Here is a 16,047-nt window from a genome sequence, read left to right as displayed (position 1 = left end):
CACTGCTATGTTTCTGTCCCCAGGTGCGTTTCTCCTGGCTGTTTTTCGCTGGAGCAGTTCCCGTATTCCTCTCCTTCTTCATCGCCACTCTGTTATGTCACTACAACAACTGGGACCCTGTTATGGTGGCGCTACGAAGAGTGTTTGCCTTTATATGCCGCTCGAAACACCGGATTCAAAGGTACAGGGAAACCACTTGCTACTCTTTGTATTATGCTGTTAACTTGGACGATGCTTTGCAAGGTTTTACTTTCACAATAATTGTAAACACACACATGCATGTACGCACACACACAGAATCACTCTTATATTATCCAAATCTTTGTTAAAAAGTCTCTTCCCTGACATTGAATCAAGGACAATGGATAGCGTTAGTTACTTTTAGGCTTGTGGAGATCGTTGTATTTCAATTGGTTTGCCTTTATGACGTTAATTTATTTGCATTATTGTGATGGCCCTCAATTTTAAACTGAATGCTAGTTGTTCCCATTCAGATAGTGATTATGATCATGATAATCCTCTTCCGTCAGATTGCCAGAAGACTGTGAACAGTGTGAAAGCCTTATTCCCTTACACACCGTCTCCCATGACAATGAAAGCTTCTGCTTGTGATGCACCAGCCAATCACAAGGTAAGGAGACATCCAACTTCCTGTTTTTTTACGTCCTGTTACAATCTAAGGTTACCTGTGAAATAATAATGAATGTTTTTTATTTTTATTTAGAACTGTTATTTACAAACTAGTGTTTCCAATCAAGTAGTATACAGAGAATTGTCAATTTACAGTATTGATGAATAGCTGCATAAGAGACACAAACATGATCTATTTTTGTCCAATGCTATTTGCCACATCATCAGGAAAACACTGGATTAACTCGCTTCTTATAATCACAACTTGTTTGTCTTTGAGCATCTGTTATGCATTTATCTAGGCCTACTTTATTAAATGTTTATACATAGTGTCGAGTGAGAGAGGTAGGACATGACGTAGAGGATGTTCATAATGTAAATATTTTAGATTAGACCATCGCCCACCCACTCCAAGTAATCTGGATTTTACCATGAAAAAAAATATATTATTTGTTTTCCCTGTTATTGGTTTTCGATACATTGTAAATGAAGACATGGTGTCTCATAGATGTGCCATTGGTGAATGCTGTATTAGAGCTACCCAAGGATATTATTCCTGTCCTATTCTGAGGTTCCAGGCTTATCCAGGATTTGTCTGATAAGTACCCTCCTAGTATTCTGCTGGATTTATGCTGATAATGATGTAGCTAGGTTTTTATCAAAGAAACCAGCTGAAGGCTCTCAGTGGTTTCCATAGCAAAAATTATGACTTATGATTATGATCAAAATGTAGGAGTACATCCATTTGTACCCTTCTTGGGACATCAAACAGCCCAACCACCGGCAAGATGAAAAATGTGATCATTTGAGTCAATAACGGACACACGAAATGGCTGTCTCTCATCTCGCCCATTTTATAACAGAGTAAAGTCCATTACAGAAAAATGTGCGGTGCATGGGTGAGTCTGTTTATATTGGTCTCCAATAGAGAAAACTAGGTATACTCCTCAAATGTGTGTCTTTCTCTCACCAGATGGTGAATACAGCGCAGAGCAGCGCGCGGAAGGTGAAGTGACAATCTCAAAACGACCAAACAGAGACCTTACCCCAGTGCCTCTCATTCAACCTATATATTCTCTGCAGTGTGGAGATGACCGATCCATCTCTACAAGATGAACTCTTTTTCCTTTGTACAACGTTGACGCGACTCGTGTGTTTTGTTATGTCGGATTACGTTGTGTAAAAAGAAGGACTTTATGGTACTGAAAGTGCCAGCCTTTTATCAATGGCTCATACTGTCATGTGGCCACTTGAAATGGTACAGGTTTAAATAATGAGACAGAGGCTTCAGTCAGACCATAAGGAGAAAAGCAAAGGTATTGTTTTTGTTGTGAGGGGAAAAGTGCTCTGATTGGCTAATATAGATGTATCCTCTTGTTGGTTGGCTAATGTAGATGTATCCTCTTGTTGGTTTTCTATAGCCTCACTGCTTGTTCACAGGTGTGGGTTTGGAGCAAGCACAATCAGACCTGTTAATCTAGAAATAGTATGGGTGGAAAAAGTTGGTCATGTACTTCATTATCAGGCTGTTTAGGTGATTTACGAATCCGATTTACAGATCTGTCCATATTCATAAATGGTCTCAGAGTAGGAGTATTGATATAGGAATTGTTTAGCCTTTTAGATCATAATGACTATGATTATATGGATACAGATGACCTGCACTACATCAGCAATGCTACTCTAGGACACTTTTTTTAATACAGGTCCATTTGTGCAGTGCCTGCTCAGAATCACTGTGAACAAGCAGTATCTGAAGTTTGAGATTAGAAGAGAGCTGAGCACAGCTGTTGACTACAGCCTTTGATTTCTCCCTCATACTCTATATCCCTCTATCTCTGGCCCCTGGCAGCCAGGCAATGCTGGATCATGAAGGAAATCTGTGATGAAGACGTTTGTATGCGTTCTAATGTGAACTAAGACTAACCCCTCAACTAAACTAAGCTGCAATACAAAAGTTATAATGCTGCTGCCTTTTCAACTGAAATCAGATGCCATCTCCAAACCGGTGTAAATACTGTACTACGCCATGAAATGCAAATAAATTATTACTTTAGTTTCTATTTCACATAATGACCCTTCTATACAAATAATAGCTTAGATGTTCTCAGATGTTTTACTCCACTTGTTTTTGTAAATCTTAACACGTTATGACACTAAAAAAGGTGGCATGGATTTAAGACAGACCAAGTAAATAGATTTTGCAGTATGTTTAACAAAAGCACTATTTACCATCCAATTAAGTTCCCTTAGTCTTAATAGAGACCATTACCTAATAATGTTCTGTTTTATCATTTCTACCACTCCTCAGTGGGCATTAGGAGCCATGAATGGAGACTTTATCTAATTTGATTATCTTTCAACAATTATGTTTAATGGTAAAATTTATGCCATGATAATGTTTGTATGTCCAACAATTGTATTTTAGACACATTTTGTTTGATCACCACCTACAATGCAAATCAATCACCCACTCACTCTTATTCTGCTGCTGATTTAATTTGATGAGTAAAAGCATATATTTTTAGTTTTTTTTTGTCTCTGTAACCCTTGATGTACACCATGACAAGGAGCATGTTATCAATATTTTTCCATCAACTGTCAACCTGTGTACAGAACTTTATGGAGTGTTTTCCCAGTGCTCGGTATGGATAGGACACATTTTGACTGGTGATAATTGCAGGAAGTAATTACTTGCCCTGTAAAACTGTTAAAAAAAAAAAAAAAAAAAAAAAAAAAAAAAAAAGTTCAGCCCCTTGAGCCATCTTTAACTTTGTCTAACTCAGTTTTTACTTTCACATTGTCAAAAAAAATGTATACCTTAGCCAATAGCTTTTGTCACTATCAGCTGTGATTAATGCACAAAGGAAATCAGCTGTGAGATGTATTTGGTTGTTTATTAATTCATGGGGTTCCTGTAGTCTATTTATATTTGCAAAAACAGGAACTCTGGAACTGTACATCCTATGATAATTGGTAAGCTAAAATGTAGATATGAAACAAATGATTATATCATCCATTTATGGAGTTTCTTATCGATGGGCAGGGTGCCAGATACATAAGTGCATTGTTTGTAATTTTTTCAAAACTCATGTTTTTAAAATGTGTGTGTTTTCAAAAAAGCAATCAATGGTGCTTATGGAATGTGCATATATCGTGTAAAGTTGTTTTTTTTTCTCAGGTACTTTTACTTAATTTTCCTTTGTCCAATCAGATTTTGTTTTGATAATGTCCCTTCCTTTATTAATGGATCTCTTTTTAAAAGATGTATGCTGATTTATAAAAGTGTGATTATCATAGTTTACTGTGTCATCACAAGCTCTTTTGATGTGAAGATTCACCCATTTTGAATGTTATATCGTTTTTGTGCATCTCTGAGCGATGTTCTATTTATTCTTGGTATCATGCACAAAAACAATGTAAAAAAAGAATAATAATAATAAATGGGTGAATGTGAAGCTTTCTTTTGTCTTTGTTCCGTAAGTCCCTTTTCAATGTTATGCTGCACTATTAAAACTATGTGAAGATGTATTTTCATTCTTGTCTCTGCCATGATTGTCTTTTCAATGTAGGCATGATGCCAGTGCTATTTTTTTGTAAGAATGATGTCTTAATAGTGATTTTTGTCCTGGTATCCCCACCTTCTCCCTAAATGAACATACTTATTTTTGCCATATCATTTACTATTGTGATCTTAAAATATAAACCTATTTAAATAATATCACAAAAAATGTTGACTGGTCAAAAGATGGAAAAGCTAAGAAATTCAAATGAGCATCACATCCTGAAATTCACATATGCACTAGGAAGGTTTTCCAGCAGCTTTGACACCTGCTAAATTACTGTAGTTGTATTGGTCTACTGTGCTTCAAACAACATGTACTCACGACATGGCAGGTTGCTTAGGATTTGTTAGCCACAGTTTTGTGTTGTGTGTGTTGGTTCACACTTTTCAATTTTGTGTGTGAGGTGTTCTGTATCTGTTATTGGACACAGGGCGGCCTACAAAAGACCCAAGGCTCAACTCAGGACGAGTGTTGTACACGATAGAAGAGTCAAAGCGAGCTAACTTTGGTCAACTGACTTTAACTCGGGATAGCTGGTGACACGAAAGTGGTTTACCTTTTAGACATTTTTATATGGCAACGAATCCTTCAGAACTCAGGGCTAACCCCATTTACCCTGAAAGAAGTATCTGAGCCACGAGTTGAGGACCAACATTCCCTCTGTCTCGCAATGATTGCGTCATCATTCCCTTCATGAGGAAGACGACTCATCTTGGAATAGCCTGCAGAACTCCTTGCATCTTGATTCCTTGTTGCTGCCAGGGCAATTTGAGACTAGTATTAAATGTGTTGAATGAGAGGTGCATATGTTTTGACTGAATTAAGAAATTGTGGTTGTAATTTGGGGTGGCAGGTAGCCTAGTGGTTAGAGTGTTGGGCCAGTAACCGAAAGGTTGCAAGAACGAATCCCTGAACAAGGCAGTTAACCCATTGTTCCTAGGCCGTCATTGTAAATAAGAATTTGTTCTTAACTGACTTGCCTAGTTAAATAAAAAATAATGTTGAAAGTTGTAACTTTTGTTTTATTTTATTTCATCATTTTACAGTTGTATTGCTCAGCTTGGGCACCTTTGATAATGAGACCCTAGTCTCTGATTTCCCCTAACTAAATAAATAAAATAAAATTATATGGTATTAATCAAGAACTTAGGCATTTTAATATTACTGTTAACAAAAAACCGATGAAATCCAATCTAATCCATCCACGTGCGCTGAATACAACAGGTGTAGCTCATACAGTGAAATGCTTACTTACAGGCTCTAACCAATAATGCAAAAAAAGGTATTAGGTGAAGAGTAGGTAAAGAAATAAAACAACAGTAAAAAGACAGGCTATATACAGTAGCGAGGCTACAGACACCGGTTAGTCAGGCTGATTGTGGTAGTATGTACATGAATGTATAGTTAATGTGACTATGCATATATGATAAACAGAGAGTAGCAGCAGTGTAAAAAAAAGGGGTTGGGGGGGCACACAATGCAAATAGTCCGGGTAGCCATTTGATTACCTGTTCAGGACTCTTATGGCTTGGGGGTAAAAACTGTTGAGAAAGCCTTCCCAGAAGAGTGGAGGCTGTTAAATCAGTAAAGAGGGGGGGGGGGGGCCTCAATATTAATTCCAATGATTTTGGAATGAGATGTTCAACAAGCAGGTGGCCACATACTTTTGGTCATGTAGTGTACCTTGAAGAGATCCTGAGGCCCATTTTTTTCCCCCAGTCATGTGAAATCCATAGATTAGAGCCTAATGAATTTATTTCATTTGACTGATTTACTCATATGGACTGTAACTCAGTAATATCTTTGAAGTTGTTGGATGTTGCATTTATATATTTTTTTCAGTATAGTTTAAATGTATGTAAATAAGCCTAAGAATAATAACATGACCTTAGTTGAGTTGTTCTGGCCCGTAGTCTCCTCTACATATAGGCTAAGGCGTATTCACCCAAATGGGAGGTGATAATGTTCGGGTAAGGAACAACTCTGTATGACTAAAGAGATGTGTAGAAACTCTTGGTCCCGCCTACACACAATCACCCTTTACCTTGAAGTAGAACCATACTAGACTTGAGTAGTGGTAACAGAACAAGGCTGTGATCTATCTCCCCTGCTCTGAAGTTTAATGTTTAACTAGTAGGAGGGAGGAGATCAGTGCCTGCTGTCAGAGTGCAGCTTGAAGCATGGTCCAAGCCATGTAAATCCACATTCTGGAAGAAGAACTGCACGGACGACCTATGGCTGCCTACAAAACTCAAGTCCTGCCACTTTGAGAGCTTATTCACAGGGGTGTTTCTCTGAAAACCTGAAACGAGGAAGAAACTTTCTGGTATGGCTAATATGATCCTAATATTCTTCTGTGATATAGTTTATCTGGGCAACCAATTGGTCCATGGTGAGAAATGTATTGTGTCGCAACAAACCTGGGATAATTTACTTTTAAATCAATCACAGTTTTAGACGAAGTTGTCTGAAATCTATTATTTTATCTCTGAAAAATACATTTCTCCCTGGCTATTTGGATTGGATTTCCTCTTGGAATTCATTACAAAGACTCTGCCCTGCTGATCTGAAAAGCTTTTTAAAAAAAGTATATATTTGGAAATCGAAACTCTTAACAGATAAATCCGTTACTATGAATGAGGGGGAGGCCGAGATTTCTAAGGAGAAAGACTGGAAAGATCTGGAGCCCAACTATGCCATTAAAATCTTCCTCACCGTCCTGTACAGCCTCATCCTGCTCACAGGCATTGTGGGTAATGGAGTCACCATCCAGGTGATGCAGGTGCTGCAGCATAATGGCTACATGCAGAAGTACGTGACGGACCACCTGGTGAGCCTGGCGTGCTCCGACCTTCTGGTCCTCCTCATAGGCATGCCCGTGGAGGTCTACAGCGCCACATGGTTCCCCTTCACCTCCACCTCGGGTGACGCTTCCTGCAAGATCTACAATTTCCTGTTCGAAGCCTGCAGTTATGCCACTATCTTGAACGTGGCGACACTCAGCTTTGAACGCTACATGGCCATTTGCCACCCATTCCGCTTTAAGGCCCTGGCAGGAGAGCGAACAGGGGGCCTCATTGCTCTCGCCTGGGTCACGTCTGTGTTCGTGGCTATCCCGCTGCTGTTCACCACGGGAATGGAGGGCCACGTCATAGAGCCAGACGTTGGGCCAGTCCAGAACCTGACATTCTGCACCAACCTGAGGGAGAGGTGGGGGGTGTACAGGGCCAGTATCTTTGTGGCGTTCATCGTGTACATGGTGGTGCTGGTCAGCGTTGGTGTCATGTGTCGGGGCATGATCCTGGTCCTTCAGAAAACCATGAGGCCCATGGGAGGAGGGGTCAACGGAGCAGAGGGCACACCAAAACACGAGAGTGCCCGGGTCAAAGCCGCCAAGAAGCAAACCATACTTTTTCTAGGTATGTTAACACTTACAGTATATACTCTACCCAAAATATCTAAAATGTTACCGATTGCAATTTGGAATGGATGTTGATACATTTTGTTAAGCCAGCTGCCGATTGCAATTTGGAATGGATGTTGATACATTTTGTTAAGCCAGCTGGTGGCCACAATGTGTGCGCATGTGCATGTTTGTGTTACAAAGGGGGTGTACACCATTGCATTCCAACTGGAGTTGTTGAGATATGTCTGTCTGACTTCACCTTTGTTTACCTAACAGTGGAAACACCACTCTGGGCCATAACCTCTGATTGACTCCACAAGACACATGTTGAAACAAACCATTTTGAAATGTTATGACCATTCAAATGATTGATTTCCCACACGTCTTCTGTTTGGGGTGGTCTGTGCCATTACCGTCCACAGATAATCTCAAGGGAACTCACACAAAGAACATTCTTTGTTTTGGTCATGTTATATTGATTTTACATGTGGAAATAAATATAGTGCATTTGGAAATGATTCAGACCCCTAAACTTTTTCCACATTTTGTGACGTTCAAGTCTGGGATCTGGCTGGGCCACTTCAGGACATTGAGATTTGTCCCAAAGCCAGTCCTGCATTGTCTTGTCTGTGTGCTTAGGGTTGTTGTCCTGTTGAAACCTTTGCCTCAGTCTGAGGTCCTGAGTGCTCTGGAGCAAGTTTTCATAAAGGATTTCTATGTACTTTGCTCCTTCGACCTCATGGCTTGGTTTTTGTCCTGACATGCACTGTCAACTGTGAGACCTTATATAGGCAGGTGTGAGCCTTTCCAAATCATGTCCATCAATTGAATTTACCACAGGTGGACTCCAATCAAGTTGTAGAAACATAACAATGATGATCAATGGAAGCAGGATGCACCTGAGCTCAATTTCGAGTCTCATAGCAAAGGGTCTGAATACTTCTGTAAATAAGGTATTTCAGTTTTTTAGGGTTTAATCCATTTGCAAAAAATTCTAAAAACTTGTTTTTGCTTTGTAACAAAATGTGGAAAAAGACTTTATACCATTTTAAAGGACACCGATCCCTTAGAGGTTAACAATGTCTATAGGATTAACATGTGCGGCTACGTGCAGTCAAATCAGCATGTACTTAAGTGTAAACTGTTTGCTCTAAATTGGTTACAGGGTTTCCAGGCAATAGTTTATCCCAACAGCAAATATTACCGCATGGCGAAGGGAATCGGAAGCCAATGTGAACATAAAGTATGAAATTACAGGTTCAGTAGTTCTCTATGGGGGTACTTGCTGTGTAATCTAAATGAAAATGGGCAGATTTACTTCAATTTGGCACTTGATAATGTAGATGGAGAATTGTTAACCTCATATCTCCTCATAACTGCTCTCTACTCTTCTCAACCACCTATTCGACCCATTCAGAGTGGAAATATTAATATTGATTTGTTTGCAGGATGTCCAATATTCTAAGAAATCAAATGTAGCCTATGCTTACAGTAGCATCCAAGCTAACCATATTGTGTAAGCTTGTAAACCAGCCATGCTAAATCATCATTGTATTCACATTAGAAATTAGTATTCTCTTTTGTTACCTTGTACCTGTTTATCTTAAGGCTTCTCCATTCCTAAATCCCATCACAGCCCTTTCAGGCGACAGCAATCTCCACAATTGGTGGTGCCATCTCGGCTTCCATTCCACTACTAGCCCAGTGATCACTACTTGAAGGTTTAACAGCTCATTGAGTGGTGCCTGAAGAGCTGTGTTTCAACTGATTGCAAGGTATAGATTTCAGTGCCGAGCTGGTCTGCTGCCTCTTGACAAGTGACAGGTCTCACTGTGCATTTGTTTTCAGAGTGGTGTGGTTGTATTCAGCAGCTAGTATTGAAACAGCATCCTTGAGTTTGTATTCCACTCAGAATGTAGTTAGCTTATGTACCAGTCTATGGTCAAAATAAATAAACAGTGTCATGGAGTAAGTGCCATTTTGGGAAAAACTGTAAAAACAGTCCCTGGTTGATGGTTGCTGGTCTTGGGTAAAATTCTAGTCTGGGCTTCCATCTAAATTTGCTATGGGGTGTTCATAAAACCCTCATTGTCTCATCTAGTCTTAATTGTGTGGGATGATTTATCCTGTCAGGATTTGTACCATCTGCTCCCTCTTTTCATTAGAAAGGGCTTGAGTACATAATGTTCCATTAGCTTGACTGCAATTTAGCCAGTAGCTTCAGTAATTTATCAGCCTCCCAGTAAGTTGGGGAAGGAAGAATTCCTCAGCCAGTCTACAACAGTGTTTCTCACGAACTAGGCTAATGTGAGAGAATAACTAATGCAACCAGCCTGCTGATTTAAGTAGAGGGTGCAATGCTACCATTTCTAGCCACTTTACCAGTAACAAGATGCTGTCGTATCAAACACTTGTGCTTTTACTGTGTTAACACAAGACAGACACATTGATGTACAGTAGCACATTGGTTTTAAGAGTTGCATCCTCTTTTGAAACCTTATCCTAAACTTGTGCAGCTAATTCAGCAAAAAATATAAATGTATTAGCAGCTTCCCCCAAGCTCACTCATATGTGCACATATCACATGCATTATGCAATATATAATAGTTTATTTTATTATTATTATTCTATTTTTATTTTTTATTTTTCAATTGGGAATGTGTACTTCTGACTATTCTCTTCAAGAGGTGATAATATTAAAACCAAATAGTTATGCGATTTATTTAACCATTCCTTGAAAATGGCACATCGTTGTCAATGGTTTTAATGGAGTTGGTGGTCTCCTTGCCCCCCAGCAGCCAAATTGAATGCTATTGTGACTTTTTTATTGATAACGACCTTTTGAAACAGGATGGGGCTTTCTTACGAGTATCTTACGACACTGATCAAAAAATTAGTTACAGTTCATATAAGGAAATCAGTCAATTGATATAAATTCATCAGGCCCTAATGTATGGATTTCCCATGACTGTGAATACAGATATGCATCTGTTGGTCACAGATACCTTAAAAAAGGAGAGACGTAGAGATCAGAAAACCAGTCCGTATCTGGTGTGACCAGCATTTGCCTCATGCAGCGGATAACATCTCCAATGCGTAGAGTTGATCAAGCTGTTGATTGTGGCCCGTGGAATGTTGTCCCACTCCTCGTCAAAGGCTGTGCGAAGTTGCTGGATATTGGCAGGAATTGGAATTGGAATTGGAACATGTTTGGTGAGTATGCAGGCCATGGAAGAACTGGGACATTTTCAGATTCCAGGAATTGTGTACGGATCCTTGCAACATGGGGCCATGCATTTTCATGCTGAAACATCTCTGTGCATTCACATTGCCATCAATAAAATCTAATTGTGTTCGTTGTCCATTGCTTATGCCTGCCCTTACCATAACCCCACCACCACCACCATAGGGCACTCTGTTCACAACTTTGACATCAGCAAACCGCTCGCCCACACAACACCATACACGCTGTCTGCCATCTGCCCAGTATAGTTGAAACCGGGATTCATCCGTGAAGAGCACACTTCTCCAGCATGCCAGTGGCCATCGAATGTGAGCATTTGCTCACTGAAGTCGGTTACAACGCCGAACTGCAATCAGGTCAAGACCCTGGTGAGGACTACGAGCACGCAGATGGGCTTCCATGAGACAGTTTCTGACAGTTTGTGAAGAAATTCTTTGATTGTGCAAACCCAGTTTCATCAGCTGTGCGGATGGCTGGTCTCAGATGATCCCGCAGGAGATCCTGGGCATTGATGGTCTGCGGTTTTGAGGCCAGTTGGACGTACTGCCAAATTCTATAAAACAATGTTGGAGGCGTCTTATGGTAAAGAAATGACCATTAAATTCTCTGGCAACAGCTTTGGTGGACATTCCTGCAGTCAGCATGCCAATTGCATGCTCCCTCAAAACTTGAGACATCTGTGGCAATGTGTTGTGGGACAAAACTGCACATTTTAGAGTGGCTTTTTACTGTCCCCAGCAAAAAGTGCACCTCTTTAATGATCATGCTGTTTAATCAGCTTCTTTATATGCCACACCTGTCAGGTTGATGGATGTATGCACAACATTTGAGAGAATTTTTTTTGTTGGCATATGGGTAATTTCTAGGGATCTTTTATTTCAGCTCTTGAAAAAATGGGACCAACACTTTACATGTTGTGTTTATATTTTTCTTCAGTATATTATCGGTGTTAGTAGACATAATATTGCTTATCAGTAAGTTACTACACAGACAAGGGTGACAATATAAAATTGACACCAGCTTTAATTAATTTAATTTAATTTCTAAGTATAATAAACCAATCATAAGTTAATAGGCAAATATATCGGAAAGAATTAAGACATTGTTTTCATTATTTAGCCTTTTTTCTCCTGAACCACATGGTCTATGTATAAGAAACACATGGACAACATGGACACAAATATAAAGTTCATGAAAAAAATATGAATACATAAAATAAATATGAAATTATAAATTACCAAACTTGTCATCCCTTTTGCATCCCTAGGTATTAATAATGATATCCCTGATAGCATCATTTATACTAAACTATATCTATCATCTATTTCATACAAATGTATTTACATAATGATACATTTCTTGTTTTAACAGTCAAACTGATTGTTATACATTTTAATATATACTTAGCAAATAATGAAAAGGATGATTAAGAATATTCTCTCAATCTGCTATTGCCTTAAAAGTCATAGCAGCTAACTATGAATTACAAATCCAAATATCCATCCAAACCTGCTACATCTTCGATGGAAGCCAGTGCAGTGCTCTCGCTGTAGAATTTATGACTAGCTGTGCAGTTCATCAGGGTGTTGACGTTGAAGAGCTCTCTCACCAGACCAGAGGCCAGTCCACAGATACTGTAGCTGTGATGAGGAGGCCAGTGAATCTGCTCTTCCCCTGCATGGTACCTCGGTTTTATGATGCCCCTTTGTCTTCTTCCTCTCTTACCGTAGGTCACTGCCTTTGCCTCCAGCCTCGTCCCTTAAGCAAATCGCCCCTCTGACTCTCTGGCAAATTCTTGGACTCATACTCCTGACGAGTATGTTGGATGGACATGGGGGGAGAAATGACCTGGAACCTATTTTAAGTGATGATCTGTACATTCGTCATGCTTCTTTGACAAAACTAACTTTGTCAATGAGTTCGGTGTAGTCCTGGTAAAATATTTATTTTGGAGTCGTCTTAGATTGGGCATGTTTACTTTGGATTAATCTAGCAGGTCTAATTGTACTGCTTCACTTTTAAGAGAATGGTATTTTATGAGTAAAAATTAAATTACAGTAGTATACACAATTATTGTTGCCTAATAGTATGTTGCATTAATTGCTGTCTGATCATCTTCACAGGAAATCTAATCTTTGAACAAAACCTCAGTGTTTGTTAGGGCTGATGAATTCTGAGATTGTTCGAAAAGCACCACTATTCTCTCAAGTGGAGATCAGAGATGAACAGTTGTTCTCATTCAGATTACGACAGATACTCAATCAGACTAATGTCCCCCACTTGAGAGAGAACAGCAGGCAAATCACAGCTATGTGTGACGTTTGTTGGAGAATATGCAAAACGCCACTTAACCAAATTAGAAAAGTATTTTATGCCACTTTTCAGCAAGTTTTTACAGTGATACTGTAGTTCAGTCGTATAGTTCCATACCTTGAAATTAATGCATGGAAGAGCACTGTTTATGTCCCATTGTTTCTTTACCTGGCTATATGTTGTAAATGGTTAATGGGGTTAATGTTTGCCTAACTCTTAAATAGCAAGAAAACTGTAAAAATACACACACACACACACACACACACACACACACACACACACACACACACACACACACACACACACACACACACACACACACACACACACACACACACACACACACACACACACACACACACACACACACACACACACACACAAAGTCATAGGCCATATTTGCAAAGTCATGACCATATATTCCCCCTAGAGTGTGTTGTGTTTTCAGTATATTTGATTTACAGCACCGGAGCAAAACAGTTCTCCATTAGTATTCTCCATTAGTATTCTCTTGCTAAATCATTTACTGTATATACTCTGTCAAGCTCATGCATGGGAAAAATAATCTTCCAAGTTTGTATTCTTTACTAGAATTTGTTGGACTTTTTTGCGTGTCAATTTGCCTTGTGCAAAGATGTTGATCCTTGTCTCTTACGTTGTAAACTGATCAATCATTCAGAATGCTTTTTTTGTGCTGTATCACTGTGTTTTGTGTTGAGCGGTTGAGGGACTTGCTTTACTCTGCTCCTATAAACTAACATAGTACATTAGTCAATCTCGACTGTTTTTAACCAGAAGATATAATAGATATAATAAACTCTCTATAATAAACTTCAATTGAAAAAATATAAATTGTCTATGCATGTGTAGGCTTATGTATTTGTGTGAATGTTATCAGTAGGTCTTTATTAGTGCCTTTTCCTAGGCCTACTTTACTAAAATGTAGGCATATATACATCCCTATGTACTGTATATTAGTTGATAACAGTATATAGTAATGTTTAATTTTAAATGGGTGGCACATAGGCCTACAATAGCCTTAATCTGTACCTTTCTTCCCCATGAATCAAAGTACAAAACAATCAAATTATGCATTGCTAATTAGAAAGATACTGAATCCAACAAGTTTTGCTGAAATTCAATTGGATTTACAGCTTAAGTGCAACTAAGCAATATTAAGCAACTGGAATATTACAAGAACCACTACACAGACCCTCAGTGCAAATGATGGCCATGGGTCAAAAAAAATGGGTGCCGTTGCCTCCGGCTTATTTTAATCAATCTACTTCACCTGGCTTTTCCTCGCTCACCTCAGCATCATAGAATTATCATATCACTCTCAGCTACTTTAAAATTCATAACTGCATAATATTGAGAGACAGGAAGTGCAGCAGCAATACATTCAGAGATGCATTGCACCATTTTCCTCCGTGTTATCGAGTGTTATTGAGTTTAGGGCCAACTTTGTGCTTGCGTTGATTTTTTTTTTATAACTCAAAGCGACATCCTTCTACAGGAGACTTACACATTTAAATATGTTTTAGCTTTGTGTATCATAGTATATTTCTCTGCTAGGATTTCAACTAAAGTTAATCAAGCTGACATGACAATATTGTAGTGAATGGTAAAAGCGTAATGCTGCATGCAGGTTTCGAATGCAGTTCTCCCATCTCGTAGGCAAACTTGCTTACTACTGGTCCAATATGGTTAAATGCCTTTGAGATGATTGTAGTGAACCTACAGTATACACTGAGTGTACAAAACTTTAAGAACACCTTCCTAATATTGAGTTGCTGAAATATTTTGTCTTGCCTTCCCTTCATCTACACTGATTGAAGTGGATTTAACAAGTGACATCAATAAGGGATCATAGCTTTCACCTGGTCAGTCTGTCATTGAAAGACCAGGTGTTCTTAATGTTTTGTACACTCAGTGTACTGTATAGGCAAGGCCTATATAAGAGCTCAGATGGTGAGAGTAGTCAAAATGTATCTGTAAGTGGTTATTCGACGAGCTCACTGAAAAAAACCTGGCTGTGGTGATTACCGTTGTCAATTATCTCTGAAAGGGCGAGTCACGCCCCTGTCACTGTGCCACTTTACCTCCAAAATAACTTTTAATCTCGAGCCAACTGTGACTTTGGAGAGTAATTAAAAGCAGTGTGCCACCTTGTTAAGTTGCCCACAAATCACAGCCAGGACACAAGGTTAATTGCTTTAAATATTTTTTGTCAGTCACAGGCAGCTTGCTTATCTGAAACGAATATAAATTTTGTTTTGCCGCCTTTAGCCTTTGACACGTGCCCTGATGTGAACATTCTCTTTCTGTGTATTATCTCACACTGGTCGAATAGAGATGTGGAGTGGTGAAAGCTGTAAGTGCTTTGAGGCATAGACAGACAGAGTGGTTGGTTTGATTCTCTCAGTTGGTGGCTTCAATATTATTATTTTTATAGTAGAGGGCAATTCCACGGTAATAAAATTAAACGTTGACTCAGATTTTTCCATTTAAATGTATGCTAAACAACAACCCAATGATTTCAAAGTTTAACAAACCATACCAACTATGTACAAGGACTATCTTGAACAATTTACACAGAAAATGTCACAAAAACACATGTACTGGAAGAACTGTGCAGATGCAAATTTGCTAACAGAATTACGATAAAATCTCCCTCAGTTTTTTATGCAACCACATTTTCCAAAAACTCTGTTATATATCTGCTCTGAATTAGGATTCAAAGATGTCTGCAGAAAGAATGAGGTGTCGGCGATGACATGACATCTTAAGTTAGAAAACATTTATTTTGGTTATTGAACTACAGTAGGCAAAGTGGATTTACATCCGGTAACAGAATTAAGATAATGGAATTGCATCATGGGTCCCTG

The 16,047-nt window shown here is 39.0% G+C and overlaps 2 protein-coding genes across 5 annotated transcripts in view; both read left to right on the top strand.

Annotated features, from left to right (window-relative positions):
- The window catches only part of LOC135547096 (solute carrier family 35 member F5-like), a 37,385-nt gene extending 33,218 nt beyond the window's left edge, over positions 1-4,167 (top strand). For all 4 annotated transcript variants that reach the window (XM_064975763.1, XM_064975765.1, XM_064975762.1 and 1 more), the window contains exons 14-16: positions 24-181; positions 531-631; positions 1,604-4,167. In XM_064975763.1, coding sequence (XP_064831835.1) covers positions 24-181; positions 531-612 — 240 coding nt within the window. In that variant the 3' untranslated portion in view covers positions 613-631; positions 1,604-4,167. The remainder of the gene's footprint in view (positions 1-23; positions 182-530; positions 632-1,603) is intronic.
- Positions 4,168-6,385: 2,218 nt separating this feature from the next.
- LOC135546915 (G-protein coupled receptor 39-like) lies at positions 6,386-13,478 on the top strand. Its single transcript, XM_064975473.1, has 2 exons — positions 6,386-7,615; positions 12,577-13,478. Exons 1-2 carry the CDS (start codon positions 6,829-6,831, stop codon positions 12,624-12,626), a joined length of 837 nt encoding a protein of 278 aa, XP_064831545.1. The 5' UTR covers positions 6,386-6,828; the 3' UTR covers positions 12,627-13,478.
- Positions 13,479-16,047: the final 2,569 nt, after the last annotated feature.

This window comes from Oncorhynchus masou, chromosome 10 (assembly GCF_036934945.1).
Source record: "Oncorhynchus masou masou isolate Uvic2021 chromosome 10, UVic_Omas_1.1, whole genome shotgun sequence".
Classification (NCBI taxonomy): Eukaryota; Metazoa; Chordata; class Actinopteri; order Salmoniformes; family Salmonidae; genus Oncorhynchus; species Oncorhynchus masou.
Note: the sequence above shows the minus strand (reverse complement) of the source record. Positions and strands in the feature narration are given on the sequence as shown.

Bases quoted from the DNA above. Each gene is read 5' to 3' on its own strand.
- LOC135546915 (XM_064975473.1), top strand. From the start codon at position 6,829: ATGAATGAGGGGGAGGCCGAGATTTCTAAGGAGAAAGACTGGAAAGAT. The intron at 7,616-12,576 runs GTATGTTAACAC...CTCTTACCGTAG, and splicing joins GCAAACCATACTTTTTCTAG to GTCACTGCCTTTGCCTCCAG.